The 16357-nt window shown below is 37.0% G+C and overlaps 1 protein-coding gene across 1 annotated transcript; it reads left to right on the forward strand.

Annotated features, from left to right (window-relative positions):
- The first annotated feature begins 2696 nt into the window (after positions 1–2696).
- epx (eosinophil peroxidase) lies at positions 2697–14981 on the forward strand. Its single transcript, XM_022672419.2, has 17 exons — positions 2697–2920; positions 3103–3187; positions 3943–4027; positions 4161–4336; positions 4455–4587; positions 5859–5988; positions 6786–6992; positions 7853–8228; positions 8916–9076; positions 9462–9720; positions 9856–10026; positions 10863–11100; positions 12424–12635; positions 12750–12914; positions 13083–13166; positions 13844–13943; positions 14313–14981. The coding sequence occupies exons 1-17, from the start codon at positions 2903–2905 to the stop codon at positions 14368–14370; spliced, it is 2658 nt and encodes an 885-aa protein (XP_022528140.2). The 5' UTR covers positions 2697–2902; the 3' UTR covers positions 14371–14981.
- The last annotated feature ends 1376 nt before the right edge of the window (positions 14982–16357 follow it).

Consider the following 16357-nt stretch of genomic DNA (forward strand, 5'->3'; position numbering starts at 1 on the left):
AAAATTACCTCAGGTTACATTTAAATACTAAACTCAAATTGTTGTGACTTTCTGACAAACTGTTCACCACTTAATGTCCTCCAAAATTTGCCCAATCATCTCATTACATAGAGTTGTGTAAAAATACGTAGATAATCCCTTGACAATTTAAAACCCTTTTATTTTATGCATTATTTTATACATTATGTGCCATATGTATAAGTTTTACCAGTCAGGTTGTAGGGAGCAGTAAAGCCACTCCGCTGAAGTACAGCGTTATACAGGAGTTTCAGTGAAGTTTTTCTCTATCACCCGCTAACCGTGCTTAACGCTATCTCTTTTGCCATCCAGAGGTGAGTATTATCAGCCTGTAGCCTGCGGCTAAACCTGGCTACCACTGCTGGAGTAGCATTAGCATTACCTACTAACCCATAGACTGTATATAGCTGGACAGAGCATCGTCTCTTAAAAGTGAAGCCACCACAGGTCGGGCGCCCCCTGCTGCAGAAAGCTGTGAAACTCCACCCATCCCCATAGGTTTCAATGGCAAAACAGACAACTTTTAATCACGTTTTTTTCTAATATTCTGTAATTCTACCTCCATTATTTAAATGCAACAGCTAGTGTAACCTCTACTTATATTGTCAAATTTTTATATTCTCACAGAGTTCGTTTTTTAAAACGTTATTCAGCTCTATTCAAAAAAGGTGTGGTTATGGTAAAAGGGCTGCTTATGGGCGGGACCAATAACAGACCATCAGCTCCGCTCCGCTTCACTCTGCAGCCTGTGACCGCGAGGCAGCACTCAGGGGCGGGGTTATTTAAATGAGTAGGCTGTCTCTCCACAGTCTTTCTCCCTCCTCTGGTCTCTACTGCGCAGACTCTGGTCTCAGAATCGCCAAAATGGCGGAAGATTTTGGCTTCATTTTCATCGAATGAATGGGAACAGGGACACGGCGTCCATCTTTATATACAGTCTATGTACTAACCTTGCTCGCTATTTCATCATTCAGAGGTGAGTATTATCAGCCTGCAGTCCAAAACACCGCTCCCCACCCAGTGGTGGACCTGCTGAATTAAAAGAAAAAAATTGTCAACACCCTGTTCCAGACAAACCAAATCTCCATGAAGCTGCGGGAGTCTCCCGCATTTCGGTAGTGGCTCCTTGATGCCCGCGAGTCACATATAATCTCCTGGAATTCAGAACCAGTGCCCCAAACGTGCACACAGGCCACAGACTTTTTTTCTCTAATCGCGTGTGGGAAGGAGAGAGAGAAAAGAGAGAGGGTTCTGATTGGCCTGTTCTCTGCAAAGAGTCTGTGAGACAGCCAGGCGGGCGGGGTAACCTCCCTGAAATTAACTTTTGCAACTTGGGATGTCTGCTGTTCCTTACTATTGTCACATAATGCTCTTTATAATCCAGGGCGCTTTATGTATGAAAATAGACCAGAAAATAGACGTTCATTATTAGTGTGCCTTATATTTCGGTGAGCCTTATAGTGCACAAAACACCATCTTGACATCTGAACAGTACTTAAAGTTTGAGTTAATATGATTAACAAATTGCCACTGTTATAACACCCCCACAGTTATTACTACAAAATAAACAAAAAGTTTTAATTAGGTACAACAAATCGGCTGCAGATGATCAGAATATAGTTCGAGAGGATGTTGGAAAAGCCTGGTGAATTTTACATTTAAATTTATTTTTTTTTGGTTGCAGTAGTTTCCTCCTTAAACACTTCTAATGAAAATCAGACTGCAATTTATTATATAATTTGACTTCAGCTGTGGCAGAAAATACCTGCAGGTCATGTAATGACAAAATCCTCTCCTATGTAGCTGTCTTGAATGCACCTGATTGATGTGTTTGATTTTAATGTAATGATTTTTTTTTAATGTAATTGATTTTAATGATTTCCCTCAATACAATTTTACAACTAAAATTTAACAAGCATTTGTTCCATGTTTTCTTTATAGTTATTTCCCCCCATATCTCAGTTTTGCAAAGTAAAGTTCAAATGTGTATGATTAATTACACTAACAAATGTTTTATGGGATGCCCTACCTTTATATGACTGTATATTTTGCTATTATATCATTGTTTTAAAATGGCTTGCTTATTGCGTAAAGCTGCCATTTTGGAGTTACAAGTTTTTCTGCATGACAGCAACTATATAAAAGCACTCTGAACTCTTTTGTCTATTGTTCCTCTCTCAAAAAATTCAATCATGACATACTTCCACTTTATGTGCATCAGCTCTGTACTTTGGGTGCTAGAATAGTTAGTACCTTTGTTCCTAAACTCTGAAACATATTTTATCCTCATTTAAAAGTGTAAAAGTCTTCTCTTCTGTGAAATCTATGCCTAAATACATGTTTCTTCATTAGATAATGTGATAATACGCTAACGTATAAAAGTTTTATGTATACAGTATTACAAATAACATGTATTGCATTGTAATGAATAAGAAGACATGCAAAGGTTTTCTTTTAGACTGCTCAGCAGCTTTAGAGAGCAGCTGGTAACCTAATTAAAACTTGTTTTGATAACCTAATTAGATAAACGGTGGAATAGGGTCAGACCTTTGAGATTATTGGGGTAGGGTTAGGGGTCTCTGTGTGTGTGAAAGTGTGTTCGGTATTGTTTGAAGTGGGATTGTTGTCACCATGCGCTCAGATAAGAGAATTCTGCACATACCGAGTCGGCTGTAGGCAGACTATAAAAGTCAAAACCTTCATTACGACCATCCAGACTATTCTATCCTAGTCATGCTTGGACACTGAGTTATACTCTGCTCTTTCTATTTCTTTTTTTGCCATATATGCTTTGACATTCAGGACAAATAAAAAAATATATAATAATATAACCGTAGGTGCAGAAAGTCAGTCTGGTTTGGGAATAAATTGATCTCTAGTACTGATGGGTGCTGTTTACATGGTAAGTAAGACCAATACTTATATTTTGATGAAAGTCTGAATACTGTACTGTCATGTAATATGTTTAAATATTACAGACACTTTAGAGTTATATACAGAGTTATCTGTAACCGCTGTATTGTTTGTCTGATTATTAGTGAGATACTAATTTGAAGTGATTGAAGCTTGCTGTCTCTGTTATAGGTGGCTTTCTCTTCCCTCACTCTGGCAATTATGATGTCTTTGCTGCCCCTATTTTCATTTCAGTCTACTGGCAAAAACTCGACAGGTAGATAATAAGTCTCATTTTTAAAACGTTTTTTTCTGTGCTTTTAATAACAAATTACACATTAAAACTAAGCGTCTGTATCTGCAACAATTTGGGGATGCAATACCATCCTGATCCAGGGGCTACAATTAAAAAAAATTATACTGTGTCAAAGCAATTGTTTTTTTTATTAGAGTAAAAGTTTACTTGTTTTCCAATCAGAATAGTGAAATCTGAAGTCTAAAAAAGTATAACGTGCTGTCTAGGAGAAAAACATCAATCTTTAAATGTAAACTATTCATTAAAAATCAATGCATTGTTTTTAGAGCCAATTCATTATTGCAAAACATCATATATGGATGTCAGTATACAGTATACTTCTAGCTTTAAAAAATAACTGAGACCTGTCATAAAAAAATCTAAACACATTATTTGAATCAGGTTTATTTCATGGAGAACTAAAAAACAACTGGATTTGTTAAAAAAAACTATAATTGCTGCACAACAGTTATAACTTCTAAAAACTAAATTATTGTAATAATTGTTTGTTTTAATATTGTTTCAGATACATTATTATGTAAATTAGCTAGTGTTGACTCTTGCTGTTTAATAAAGTTTTTTTTATAGCTGATTGGTCCTTAAAGTTTTATATCTGTACAAATTTTCCAAAAATGTTTGTGTGCTCTTTTAAAAAAAATTATTTGAAGTCATATGATATGTGAATAGTTTTTTCCAGCGATTAACCAGCAGGTGTGTGTGTGTGTGTGTGCACGCAGTGTCCGTGGGCTCAAGCTTCATCCAGGAGGCTTTGAGGAGAGCAAGAGAGCTGACTAATGCTGCTTATGCTCACACCAGTGAAAGGTAACAGAGGAGCTTGTGTAAATGTAGAGTTTTGTTTTGTTCAGTGAAACAGACATTGTGTTCAATTAAGAAATTAGATCCTGATGTTTTATTGCTGTATGAGTTTGTTTGTTTTCTCTCTCCTCTGTTTCAGGGTGAAGACATCTGTGTCAGAAGGATCCTTTCGGCCCACTGATTTACTGGCCCAGTTTAAACAGATTGGCTCTGGTACCCGGGCTCATATTAATGCTGCAGAGCTGTTGGACAACACAGTGGAGGTCATCAGAGAGATGGTGTACACACACACTATGTCTCAGCCTAATCATACTGGTACTGATACACATCAGAAATCAGAAGCCCACTGTGCTATTTTTCCATTGTCAAATAAGAATGTAATCTTTGTAGCGCTCATTGTTTGTTTGTTTTTGTGCACATTTGTATTTTCTAGACTTATTGCATGTGGAGGACATGGAGACATTGTTGGAGGCTACAGGTTGTTCCACAGAGATGAAGAGACCCTTGTGCAAATCTGACTGCCTGTCCAAGCGCTACCGTACCATCACAGGCCAATGCAACAACAGGTACTCACACATACAGCCTTTACTTAACACTGCGATGACCAGTAATCATATATAGAACCCTTACTTAACACTGCAATGATCAGTACTCATTTATAGAACCTTTATTTAACACGGCAGTGATTAGTACTCATTTATAGAACCCTTACTAAACACTGCAATGACCAGTACTCCTATATAGAACCGTTCTAAACACTGCAATGACCAGTACTCCTATATAGAACCCTTTCTAAACACTGAAATGACCAGTACTCATTTATAGAACCCTTACTAAACACTGCAATGACCAGTACTCCTATATAGAACCGTTCTAAACACTGAAATGACCAGTACTCCTATATAGAACCCTTTCTAAACACTGAAATGACCAGTACTCATTTATAGAACCCTTACTAAACACTGCAATGACCAGTACTCCTATATAGAACCCTTTCTAAACACTGAAATGACCAGTACTCATTTATAGAACCCTTACTAAACACTGCAATGACCAGTACTCCTATATAGAACCGTTCTAAACACTGAAATGACCAGTACTCCTATATAGAACCCTTTCTAAACACTGAAATGACCAGTACTCATTTATAGAACCCTTACTAAACACTGTAATGACCAGTACTCCCATTTAGAACCCTTTCTAAACCCTGCAATGACCAGTACTCCTATATAGAACTCTTACTAAACACTGCAATGACCAGTACTCCTATAAAGAAACTCTTACTAAACACTGAAATGACCAGTACTCATTTATAGAACCCTTACTAAACACTGCAATGACCAGTACTCCCATTTAGAACCCTTTCTAAACACTGCAATGACCAGTAATCATATATAGAACTCTTACTAAACACTGCAATGACCAGTACTCCTATAAAGAAACTCTTACTAAACACTGAAATGACCAGTACTCCTATATAGAACCCTTACTAAACACTGCAATGACCAGTACTCCTATATAGAACCCTTACTTAACACTGTGATGACCAGTACTCATATATAGAACCCTTACTTAACACGGCAGTGATCAGTAATCATATATAGAACTTTCACTAAACACTTCAACAAGTACATTATTCATTGGTCATACATTTATACATCTAAGCAGTCTGTAGTACCTTTTACTGTACACTAGCACTACATTAAATGAACATGCTGCAATGACAGATTGATATGTTTTGGCAAATACAGTAGTATTTTATGTAGATGCACCCAAAACGGCCATTACATAGTGGGATTTCCCGGGTGTTAAAGGGACTGTTTTAATTTCTCTGTAGACAGAATCCTCTACTGGGTGCAGCAAATACACCATACGCCCGGTGGCTTCCTCCAGAATATGAAGATCTTCGTGGGGCACCAAGGGGGTGGAACACTGAACATACCTACCACAACTTTACACTGCCTCCAGTAAGACTTTTCTTTACATGCATAAGCTACTAAGGAGTCATAAAGAATTGCCCTTATACATGTATGTTAGCAATGGCTTTTGATGTGTTTAGGGGGTTGGCTTATTCAGTTCACTTTAGCCCATTTTAGTAAACTGCAACTAACTCTAACCCTAACCCACTTAAGAAAAAAATGTCAAAAGATTAATAGTTGAAGTGGCACATCTATCATTGTGAAACCCAAGTTCGCCAGTTATGCCACAGCCATCAGTGGCCGTATTTCAGAGAGCCCAGCCAGCTTTACTTAAGTTCAAAAAGAACTTTGTGAAAGTTGTGATGGGAAATACCAATACCAATATTCTTCATATACAGACATCAGTGACAAATGTGGTAAGAAATACATTCAGGTCATTTAAAAACATTAATAAAAAAACCTTATTGGAAATAAAGCCTGAGGAAAAACGGACTTCACTCAATTTTAGTAAACAACAAAGGTGTTAAGTAACGGAGTACAAGTACTGTATTACCTTACCTAGCTAGAAAGTTTGAATATCTAATTATTTTTAAGCCGACTTTTTGGCATTAATGACTTAATGGCATTTTATTCTTCTTACATTACTTTTACTTTTATATTTTAAGTAGTTTTGAAACCAGTACTTTTACAATCTTGAGTTAGTACTTCAACTTCTGCAAAATAACTTTAAATAACTTTAAAACTATCTATACTACTTCCTGAGTAATGTACGTGAATACTTTCGAATACTTTTGGTAAAAAAGTATAGTTTTTATTGTTAAAATGACAATTCTCTCTTGTTATAGGTTCGTGCGGTGTCTCAGGAGGTGTTATACACTCAGAATCAGAACATATCTCTGGATGTGTCTCTGTCTCACCTGATGGTTGAGTGGGGGCAGTGGATTGACCATGACTTTGCGCTGACCCCTCAGAGCCCCAGCACCACCTCATTCAGAACCGGAACTGACTGCACTCGCACTTGTAACAGAGATACACCATGCTTCCCTATTCAGGTGCACATAAACTAATGCATACACAGAGTTTGTGACGGTATTTCATTATGTTGCGTTTTTTTATGTCTCTTTATACCACAGACCTTTTTATAAATAAAATGTTATGGAGACAGTTAGGAAGAACACCTGTACTTAATGAATACATTCATATATTCTTTAAAAATATTTGTACTTAACCCTTGTGTGGTGTTCATATTTTTGTTACTCGTTTACTTTGTTACTTGTATTTAATTCAGCAAAATTAAGCAATTTTACATTAAAATGCTTTACATATGCTTGCTTCACCTAAATTGCAAGCAATATAAACAGCTTACATGGTTAATATTTGCCCTTTCTTATGTTACCTTTCTTTCAAAAAGTGCTACTCTTTTTTTTATTAGTTTTTTAATAAAATGTAAAAGAAAATGAATTTAACTCAAGATATGAGTAGAACATTTGTTTAGTTTCAAATTTACAAATGAAGCAATGTTTATTAACCCTTGACCAAACATACTGTATGTAATATAAATGGTTGGGGGGGTGGGGGGGGGGGGGCAATGAGTTTGAGTTAGAAAAAATATTTTTTTAGTATCATTTGATGAAAAATTAAAATGGGTCCCACAGACCCGAACACCACACAAGGGTTAATAGATACATTTTAATACTTTTTAGTCTCGTTTCCTTTTTGGATTCATCAGGTGGGTAAACTCTTTAATTTCTTCGATTAATTTAACATTAGCAATCAAATAAACAAAGAAAGATGAAAAAAGAAAGAGGAAGATGTTCCTGGTTAATTTATGATTAATTAAGTGTTAACAACATTGAATGCCAAGATATACACAGTTAATTTCTCTCTCTGTCCTTCTGTCGTCCTCTCTCAGATACCACTCTCTGACCCTCGTACAGGTGTTCAGAACTGTATGCCGTTTTTCCGCTCTGCTCCTAGCTGCACAGGTCTCTCAGCTGTGCAGAGACATCGGGAGCAGTTGAATGCCATCACTGCTTTTGTAGATGCCAGTATGGTGTACGGCAGTTCAGATTCACTCGCTCTCGCTCTCCGCAATCTGTCCTCCCCACTTGGCCTTCTCACCCATAACCAGCTGCACTCAGACCAGGGCCGTGCCTACCTGCCCTACCTGCCCCGCAAGCACACTCAACTGGACCCCTGCGGCCCACGCAAAGATACCAATACCATCTCAATCCTAAAAACAGCGAAGAACTCAACCATGGGGAATCTGTCCTTCTGCTTTCAGGCAGGTAGGTTACTGTGGACTAGATTTTGTATACACTTAAGGTTTAGATCATTTTCACTGACATTTGTTTAAATAGACACACTCTAAGTTAAGAAAGTTTATTTTAGTATTATTTTTATGTATAGCTTTCACTCCCAAACTATTTTAACAATTTTTTTATTATGATTTTGAGGCTAAACACAATGGCTACTTTAAAAGAATATGGAAGGACAGTAAAAGTGTGTGGAAGCCTGTAGAGCATCCATTCAAAAGATCGGTGTCTATAAGCGGATGCTAGGCTAAAAGCTAAAAGAGCCAACCTGCTACAATCTCTTCAACTAACTAACTAAACACTGTACTGAGAGGATACCAAGGCTTTATTATTTAGTAAAACAATAAAAATAACAAAAATGATTTGTTTATGTTACAGTGCTAAGCTAGGCTAGGCTAGACTATGTGGCTAATGTCAACCTTCTAATCAAACAAAGCTTTTTTTAAAGTCTACCATAAAAAAAACACAGACAGACTAACATTGTTATAAATAGATTTGTTTACTTTCTACATGTACAAAAAAGAACAACTTATAATATCTAATAAAAGTATTTTTAAAATGATTAAAAATAGTAAATTAGGAGTCGACAGGTTCTGCAGGGAGGCCCAGATTTAGTACATTGGCATATAACTGGAGGTTAATTGTTTTATTGTGTTTCAGGTGACTCTCGTGCCAATGAGCACTTGGGAATGATTGCTTTGCACACGCTGTTTCTGAGAGAGCATAATCGATTGGCTGAGGAGCTGCACAGGCTGAACCCTCAGTGGAGCCCAGACACACTGTACCAAGAGGCCAGGAAGATCCTTGGCGCTGTTCATCAGGTTAGAGCTGAGGTTTTAAGTCCTGTTTCTGAAGTACTTCTGTTATTCACCTTTTCTATTAATATTCATAAAGAGTTCAGAAATTAATATTCGGTGGAATAACCCTGATTTTTAATCACATTTTTCATGCATCTTGGCATGTTCACCTCCACCATTCTTACACACTGCTTTTGGATAACTTTATGCCACTCCTGGTGCAAAAATTCAAGCAGTTTCGCTTGGTTTGATGGCTTGTGATCATCCATCTTCCTCTTGATTATATTCCAGAGGTCTTCAATTTGGCAAAATCAAAGAAACTCATTATTTTTAAGAGCTGTATACAGTTGAATCAGCTGTGTTAGAAAGCACAGAAATGTGTGCAATAACATTCACTATTATTACTTAGGTCCTGACCTGGGATCACTACTTGCCACGAGTCCTGGGCCACAGTGCATACTCTGAGCTCATGCCTGCATATAACGGTTACAACCCTGAGGTCGACCCCAGCATCACCAACGCTTTCTCCACAGCGGCCTTCCGCTTCGCCCATGTGACTGTGCATCCCGTGGTGAACCGACTTGGGCCTGGGTATCAGCTCCACCCTGAGTATCCACCACTGCCCTTACACCAGTCACTGTTCGCATCCTGGAGAGTGGTGGAGGAAGGTACTGTATACATCAGAAGCACAAACCGCACACACAAATCACAATTCTCCTTGTTTCATATACAGAGCAGATTATAAGAAGATTAGCACGATACATTCTCATTCTCTCTTTCTCTCTCATTTGCTTTTTCTGTAGGTGGTATAGATCCAGTGCTGCGAGGTTTGTTGTTGTCTCCAGCAAAACTACAGGCTCCACAGCAGATGATGGTGGAGGAGTTGACGGAGAGATTGTTTCAGGCTCAGGGGGGCCTGCCTCTGGACCTAGGGGCTTTAAACCTGCAGAGGGGACGAGACCACGGCCTTCCAGGTACTGAAAGCAACAGTGCAGACTGAAGATCATAATTTGCCTTAAGCTCAAGCTAATTCTGATCATTATATACAGGGGTTGGAACTGAAACACCTGTCATTTTAGTGTGGGAGGTGTCATGGCTAAATTGGAGCAGCCTGGTAGCCAATCTTTATTAATTGCACATTGCACCAGTAAGAACAGAGTGTGAAGGTTCAGTTAGCAGGGCAAGAGCACAGTTTTGCTCAAAATATTGCAATGCACACATTATGGGTGACATACCAGAGTTCAAAAGAGGACAAATTGTTGGTGCACGTCTTGCTGGCACATCTGTGACCAGGTGTTTCAGTTTTATTGTCCAAACATTGTAGATTGAAGCACTATGTGTCTCAAAGTATCCAAACATTCTTTATTTAATTTATTACTGAATGTATTTATTTTATTTTTACTAAAATGATTCACTAAGGCGCATCTACATGCTGACACAAGCACTCATTTACATATAAACAGCATATATGTTACATATCATGGACAGAAACTAGTATTGTGTTGCATAAGAAATGTTAAATGCGAGTGTTCAGCCTCACTCATAAGATAACACCTCACAACTTATACAGGTGTGTTGTTTTTACTCCCGATGAAAGCTGTAAATAGTCATTTTTGACCCTGTAGGGAGCAAATTCCCACAGCAATGTTTCAACATCTATTGTACATCTTCTCAGAGTTTCTTGTTATTTTTCTTGATTTCCGAAGAAACATGTGGTGTGGAGATGTCCATACACATTTTGCTATAATATGCATGCAAATCTTATTTTTAAGACCATGTTTAGTAATAATCTCTCTCTTTCACTCTGCAGGTTACAGTGCATGGCGTCAGATGTGTGGCCTCTCAGTCCCGGCAAATGAGTCACAGTTAATAGGAACTCTGGGAAATGCAGGTCTGGTGCGTAAGCTGCTTGACCTGTATGGCACGGCTCAGAACATTGATGTGTGGGTGGGGGCCATCTCAGAGCCAGCACTGCCGGGTGGGAGAGTGGGGCCTCTGCTAGCCTGCCTGCTGGCTAGACAGTTCAGAGCACTTAGAGATGGAGACAGGTGAGTACAGGGGAACTGTTTAGTGAATAAATGAATAAACCAAGAAAAGATTTCTAAATAAGTTATGCTCTAGTTTATATCTTTTCAAACCGTTTGAAACTGAATAATATGCATATAAATGTACTTCATATACACCAATAAGCCAGAACATAATGCCAAATTGTGGTTGTTTGGGCACAATGTGTAAAAACAGTGCCTCCTACTAGCAGAGGTGTTAAGTAATAAATTTACTTAAGTATATATTTTTTATTATTATAGTTATCATTTTTAAACTGACTTTTTACATCTACTACTTATTTTTTTTACACAGTTATCTTTACTTTCTACTCCTTACATTTTAAAAATACCCTCGGTTCTCCTATTTCATTATATCATTTACATCAGTATATTTGCATTGTAATAAAATGCATTCATTTTCAATGAACACATATGCAGCTAAAACAGGGAGTCTAGTGCATCCCACATTTTTCAACATTAACATTTTAATATAGATAGATAGATAGATAGATAGATAGATAGATAGATAGATAGATAGATAGATAGATAGATAGATAGATAGATAGATAGATAGATAGATAGATAGATAGATAGATAGAACTTTATTGATCCCTTGGGAGGTTCCCTCAGGGAAATTAGGGTTCCAGTAGCAGCATCAATACAGTACACACAGATAGAAACAAAGAGTAGGTGTATATAAAGTGTATATAAACAATATAAAGTTTATAATATAAACTAAATATAAATATAAATAATATATATTATATAAATATATAATATAACATTATAGTCATTATGGCTTTTTGAAAAAATCCATAGGGGGGTCGGTGCACTATAGACCCCTGTGGCACAGCCTCAGCTTATGTCCCTAATGGCATTTTTGCCTCTTGCATTACTTTTATTTGTATAATTGAAGTAGTTTTGAAGCCAGTACTTTTACACCCTCACTTGAGTAAAAAGCTGATTGATTGATACTTCTACATACAGTATTTTTAAACTTCAGTATCTATACTTCTACCTATTAATGAACATGAATACTTTTCACACCTTCGCCTTCTAGGGTAGTCGCTCTGGATAAGAGTGTCAGCTAAATGCCATGAATGTAAATTTCACAAAAAAAACAGCTCTTTATTTAAGACCTCTTAATGTGCTCTATAGAATTAAGAACCAAGACACTATCAGCAGACATATAAGATGTGAGAATAGTCATAATATTTTGGCCCAACCATGTAATTAGGTGGGCAAATCACTGAGTGAATAAATAAATGAATAAATGAATGAATGAATAAAGGCATTATTAAATGTCGTTGTGTGTGTCCTTGTAAGGTTTTGGTGGGAGCTAGAAGGTGTGTTCAGTGCTGCTCAGAGATACTCTCTACGCACTGTGTCCCTGTCTCGTATCATCTGCGACAACACACACATCCGCCTGGTGCCTTCAGACCCCTTCTCACGTACCCTCCACCCTGACCAGCTGCTGCCCTGCACACACACCAACATCACACACTTCAACCTCTCTGCCTGGAAGGAGCCAGACACCGGTATGTGAAAGAAGAGAGGATTGTATTGTTTAGAAGTTACAGAATATATCCTTTTTCCAAATAATGTAGAAATGCCCATAAAATAGATCTGTTTTTCTTGTCTCTTCTCATTAGATCCAGTGTGTGGATCCATCCCCAGGCTGAAGGTGGGTTTTTCTGTACTGTGTGATTCTACAGTGCTGTACCAGTGTCCCACTGGCTATCTGCTTCATGGAGCCTCACACATCACCTGCGACTCCAACACACACCTTTGGACCCCACTTCCCCCTACCTGTCAAGGTGCCTGTGTGTGTGTGCATACAGTCAGGACCAAACATACTGGAACCAATTCATGCCATGATGTATCACATGATTGAAATTCAGATTCAGTTTTAATACTTTTGTCCTTTTTGTGTTATTTTAATGCGTTAAGCATTTATTTTTTAACAGTTATGTATATTTTCTCAGATATAGATGAGTGCTCCAGGCAGCCTTCTGTCTGCCCTCCAAACTTGCAGTGCCACAACACACTCGGCTCCTTTATATGCTCAGGTATGTATAAAATCTCAGATAAAAAGCGACTGTAGACTTTTTTTAGTCTTTAAATTGATGTCTATATTGGATACTACTCAGAAGTGTGTTGTGCAGTTTTTGTTAGTCATTAATATAAATAACATGGCTAAATTGGAGATTAGGCAAAAATCTGGTTCACCCTTTTTTTTGGAGGGGGTCTTCTAATATGAACTTAATGTCATTATAAATATAGTAAATTTCCTTTAACAAGTTGTGCCTTCTCCAGACACTTTTAGTAGCCATCAACAACCTTCTGTCATTATTCTGATTGAATATTGTACCACACAGTATTGGTAGAATTTATCATTTAATTATTTAAATTCCTGGCACAGATCCGTCCTGAAGCATAACCATGTACCAGTTCTCCTGGCAGTCGAATAGCATGATGATACCACCTCCATGCTAACACCTGGAACAATTTTCTTGTGGCTGGATGCTTTGTCTTTATACCTCCACCTTTTTGGTGTGTGGGTATAGAGAAGCTACCAGCTGTAGTCATGATTACAAACAGGAAATCAAGAGGTCCTGGAAAGTTGGAAGGCATTTCAGAACTTTCAGAATTTTTTCCCTGTGTTGATTTTAGAGAAAAAAATGTATTTAAACCTCCAACCACAATCGTATGTTTTCTCATTAGTCTTTTATACTTTTTTGTACAGAGTTTTCTGCTCCACTTTCTGCTTCCTCCATCATTGCTGCGGTCATGGCAGTGCTGGCAGGAGTGGCCATTATAACCTTAATCATGATCGGCTACAGAAGGTGAGTTTTTCTTCAGAAAATCTTAGCTTGAGCCTTACTGTGCTGTCCACTATGGGTGGTAATGCTAAATAATTAAGGAAAGGTAAAGACCCATAAAACTTTGAAAATGAAATGTCCCATACATCTGGCCTAAACTCTGTTGTAAAAAATATATTAATATATTTTAATTATTTGTTTTTCACGTGTTTTTTGACATGAATCATTCTTGCAGTTGCTTTATATGATACGTCAAACTGTCCTGATGAGTGGACAAGTAGAGATGTTTCAAAATACTTCCTTTAAAATTTTCCTTCATCTAAAAAATTACATTTGATAAACTTTGGTCCAGGAGTAACAATATATTAATATTTAACATATATATCTTTGTAGGTTTTTCCTCCAGAAGGCAGAACCTGTTTCCAGAGCATGCTGTGAAAGAAAACATTGAATTGAGTTTCTTTTCAGTCATGTTTACATGTGCATATTCAACTTCTAATGTTATTTATTATTTATTGTTTTTTTACCAGTATATCAACTCTGTAGAGATTATAGCCTCCAAATATGTGGTTTACTGTCGTAACAGTTGTGTACAGATATTAACTTGCTTATCTCTTGCTTATGCTGAAGTCACTTATCAAGTTATGTTTTGCTAGTTCGAAACATGCCATCATCTTATGGTCATGAATGTGTTAAATATTGATATTTCTTAAACAGATAAAACAGCCTGGGGTCAAACTAACCAGTCAAAGAACACTGGTGCAAATGTTTATTTTTGTTTACTAGATTCTCCTTGTTTAATTATAAAAAATCATAAAATATGAATCGCACAAATGTATCTTTCAGATATATAAACACTGAATGGGGTCAATAAACTGACCCTAAAGATAATAGGAGGGTTAACAAGCTTATACCCAGGAAACCAAAATGTTTACTTTTTACTATTTTTTTTATTTATGTACAGCTCTGGTAAATATAGAGACCATTTCAGTTTCTGAATCAGTTTCTCTGATTGTGCTATTTATAGGTATATGTTTGAGTAAAATGAACATTGTTGTTTTATTCTATAATCTACAGACAACTTTTCTCCCATATTCAAAAAAAGAATATTGTCATTCAGAGCATTTATGTGCGGAAAATGAGAAATGTCTGAAATAACAAAAAAGATACAGAGCTTTCAGACCTCAAATAATGCAAAGAAAACAAGTTCATATTCATAAAGTTTTAAGAGTTCGGAAATCTTGGCATGTTCTCCTCCACCAGTCTTACACACTGCTTTTGGATAGCTTTATGCCACTCCTGGTGCAAAAATTCAAGCAGTTCAGGTGAAATGGTTTGATGGCTTGTGATCATCCATCTTCCTCTTGATTATATTCCAGAGGTTTTCAATTTGGTAAAATCAAAGAAAAAATTTATGTGCTCTCTTATTTTCCAGAGCTGTTTGTAAACATTGCAGGTGTAGTACAAAAACATCAAAAACAACACATTCACAGTACTGGGACATCTGCTCATTGTTAGTTTTTCTTCTGAAATCATTGGTGTTGAAATAATTTATGATACCTTTGTTGAGTAACTGTTATCGTGGCTTTATAACCCTTTAACCCATGAATATAATTTGATATGGAACCAATAGTTTCATGTTTATCTGCTCCAGAGTGTCCTACTCTATTGGATATATATATATTTCTCAACAGGGACCAGACAAGATGTTTGTGAATTTGTGGATCTGTTTCAGCAATAAGTGTGACTTAAAGTAGATGTATGCATTTATTAAAAAGAGAGTACACACATATATGGGCATGAAATATATCTGTGTACTTCAGCCCATTTAATCTGAAGTAACAAGGAGTGTTTTGACACAGGCTGCTTTTTGAGTGAGTCACAACATTGTGCTAATCATTTACACACAGCAATTGTAAATGGATTATGACTTGGGTTGTTTTTATTCTATAACGTCCCTTGAGTACCATAGTTCATCACAGGGAAAGATTACATGTTATAATTTGTCCAATATGTAAGATAATTAGAAGTACAGTATTTTTGTTTACCTCTGTATATACTGTCTTGTTTTGCAATGTGTGTATGTTCCTTTAAGAGCTGACTCATGTAAACATATTTTCATTCTTTCCTGCTTACTGTGGTTCTCTGTAAAACCTGTTCTGCCACTCAGACACAGTAAGACGTGGCGAGTGTTCTTTCTTGGCACAAACAGTCGGTATTTTAGACTTCATTTCCAGACTTGTCCTTGTCAGGGGAAATCCATGTCAGACTTCCAGTCACCCAAACAAACACAGAACTGTTGTGGACTGCATCACTCCTTGTGATAGGTTCATGCCATACATTGATAAGTTGTCATTAAATTAATTCACTTTGAGAGTCCAGACAACACTCGGAACCAAAATGCACGCTCAATTCAGATATTTATACCCAGATTCCCT

Source organism: Astyanax mexicanus, chromosome 2 (assembly GCF_023375975.1).
Source record: "Astyanax mexicanus isolate ESR-SI-001 chromosome 2, AstMex3_surface, whole genome shotgun sequence".
Taxonomy (NCBI): Eukaryota; Metazoa; Chordata; class Actinopteri; order Characiformes; family Acestrorhamphidae; genus Astyanax; species Astyanax mexicanus.

Bases quoted from the DNA above. Each gene is read 5' to 3' on its own strand.
- epx (XM_022672419.2), top strand. The intron at 4,028-4,160 runs GTAACAGAGGAG...CCTCTGTTTCAG, and splicing joins TATGCTCACACCAGTGAAAG to GGTGAAGACATCTGTGTCAG. The intron at 5,989-6,785 runs GTAAGACTTTTC...CTCTTGTTATAG, and splicing joins ACAACTTTACACTGCCTCCA to GTTCGTGCGGTGTCTCAGGA.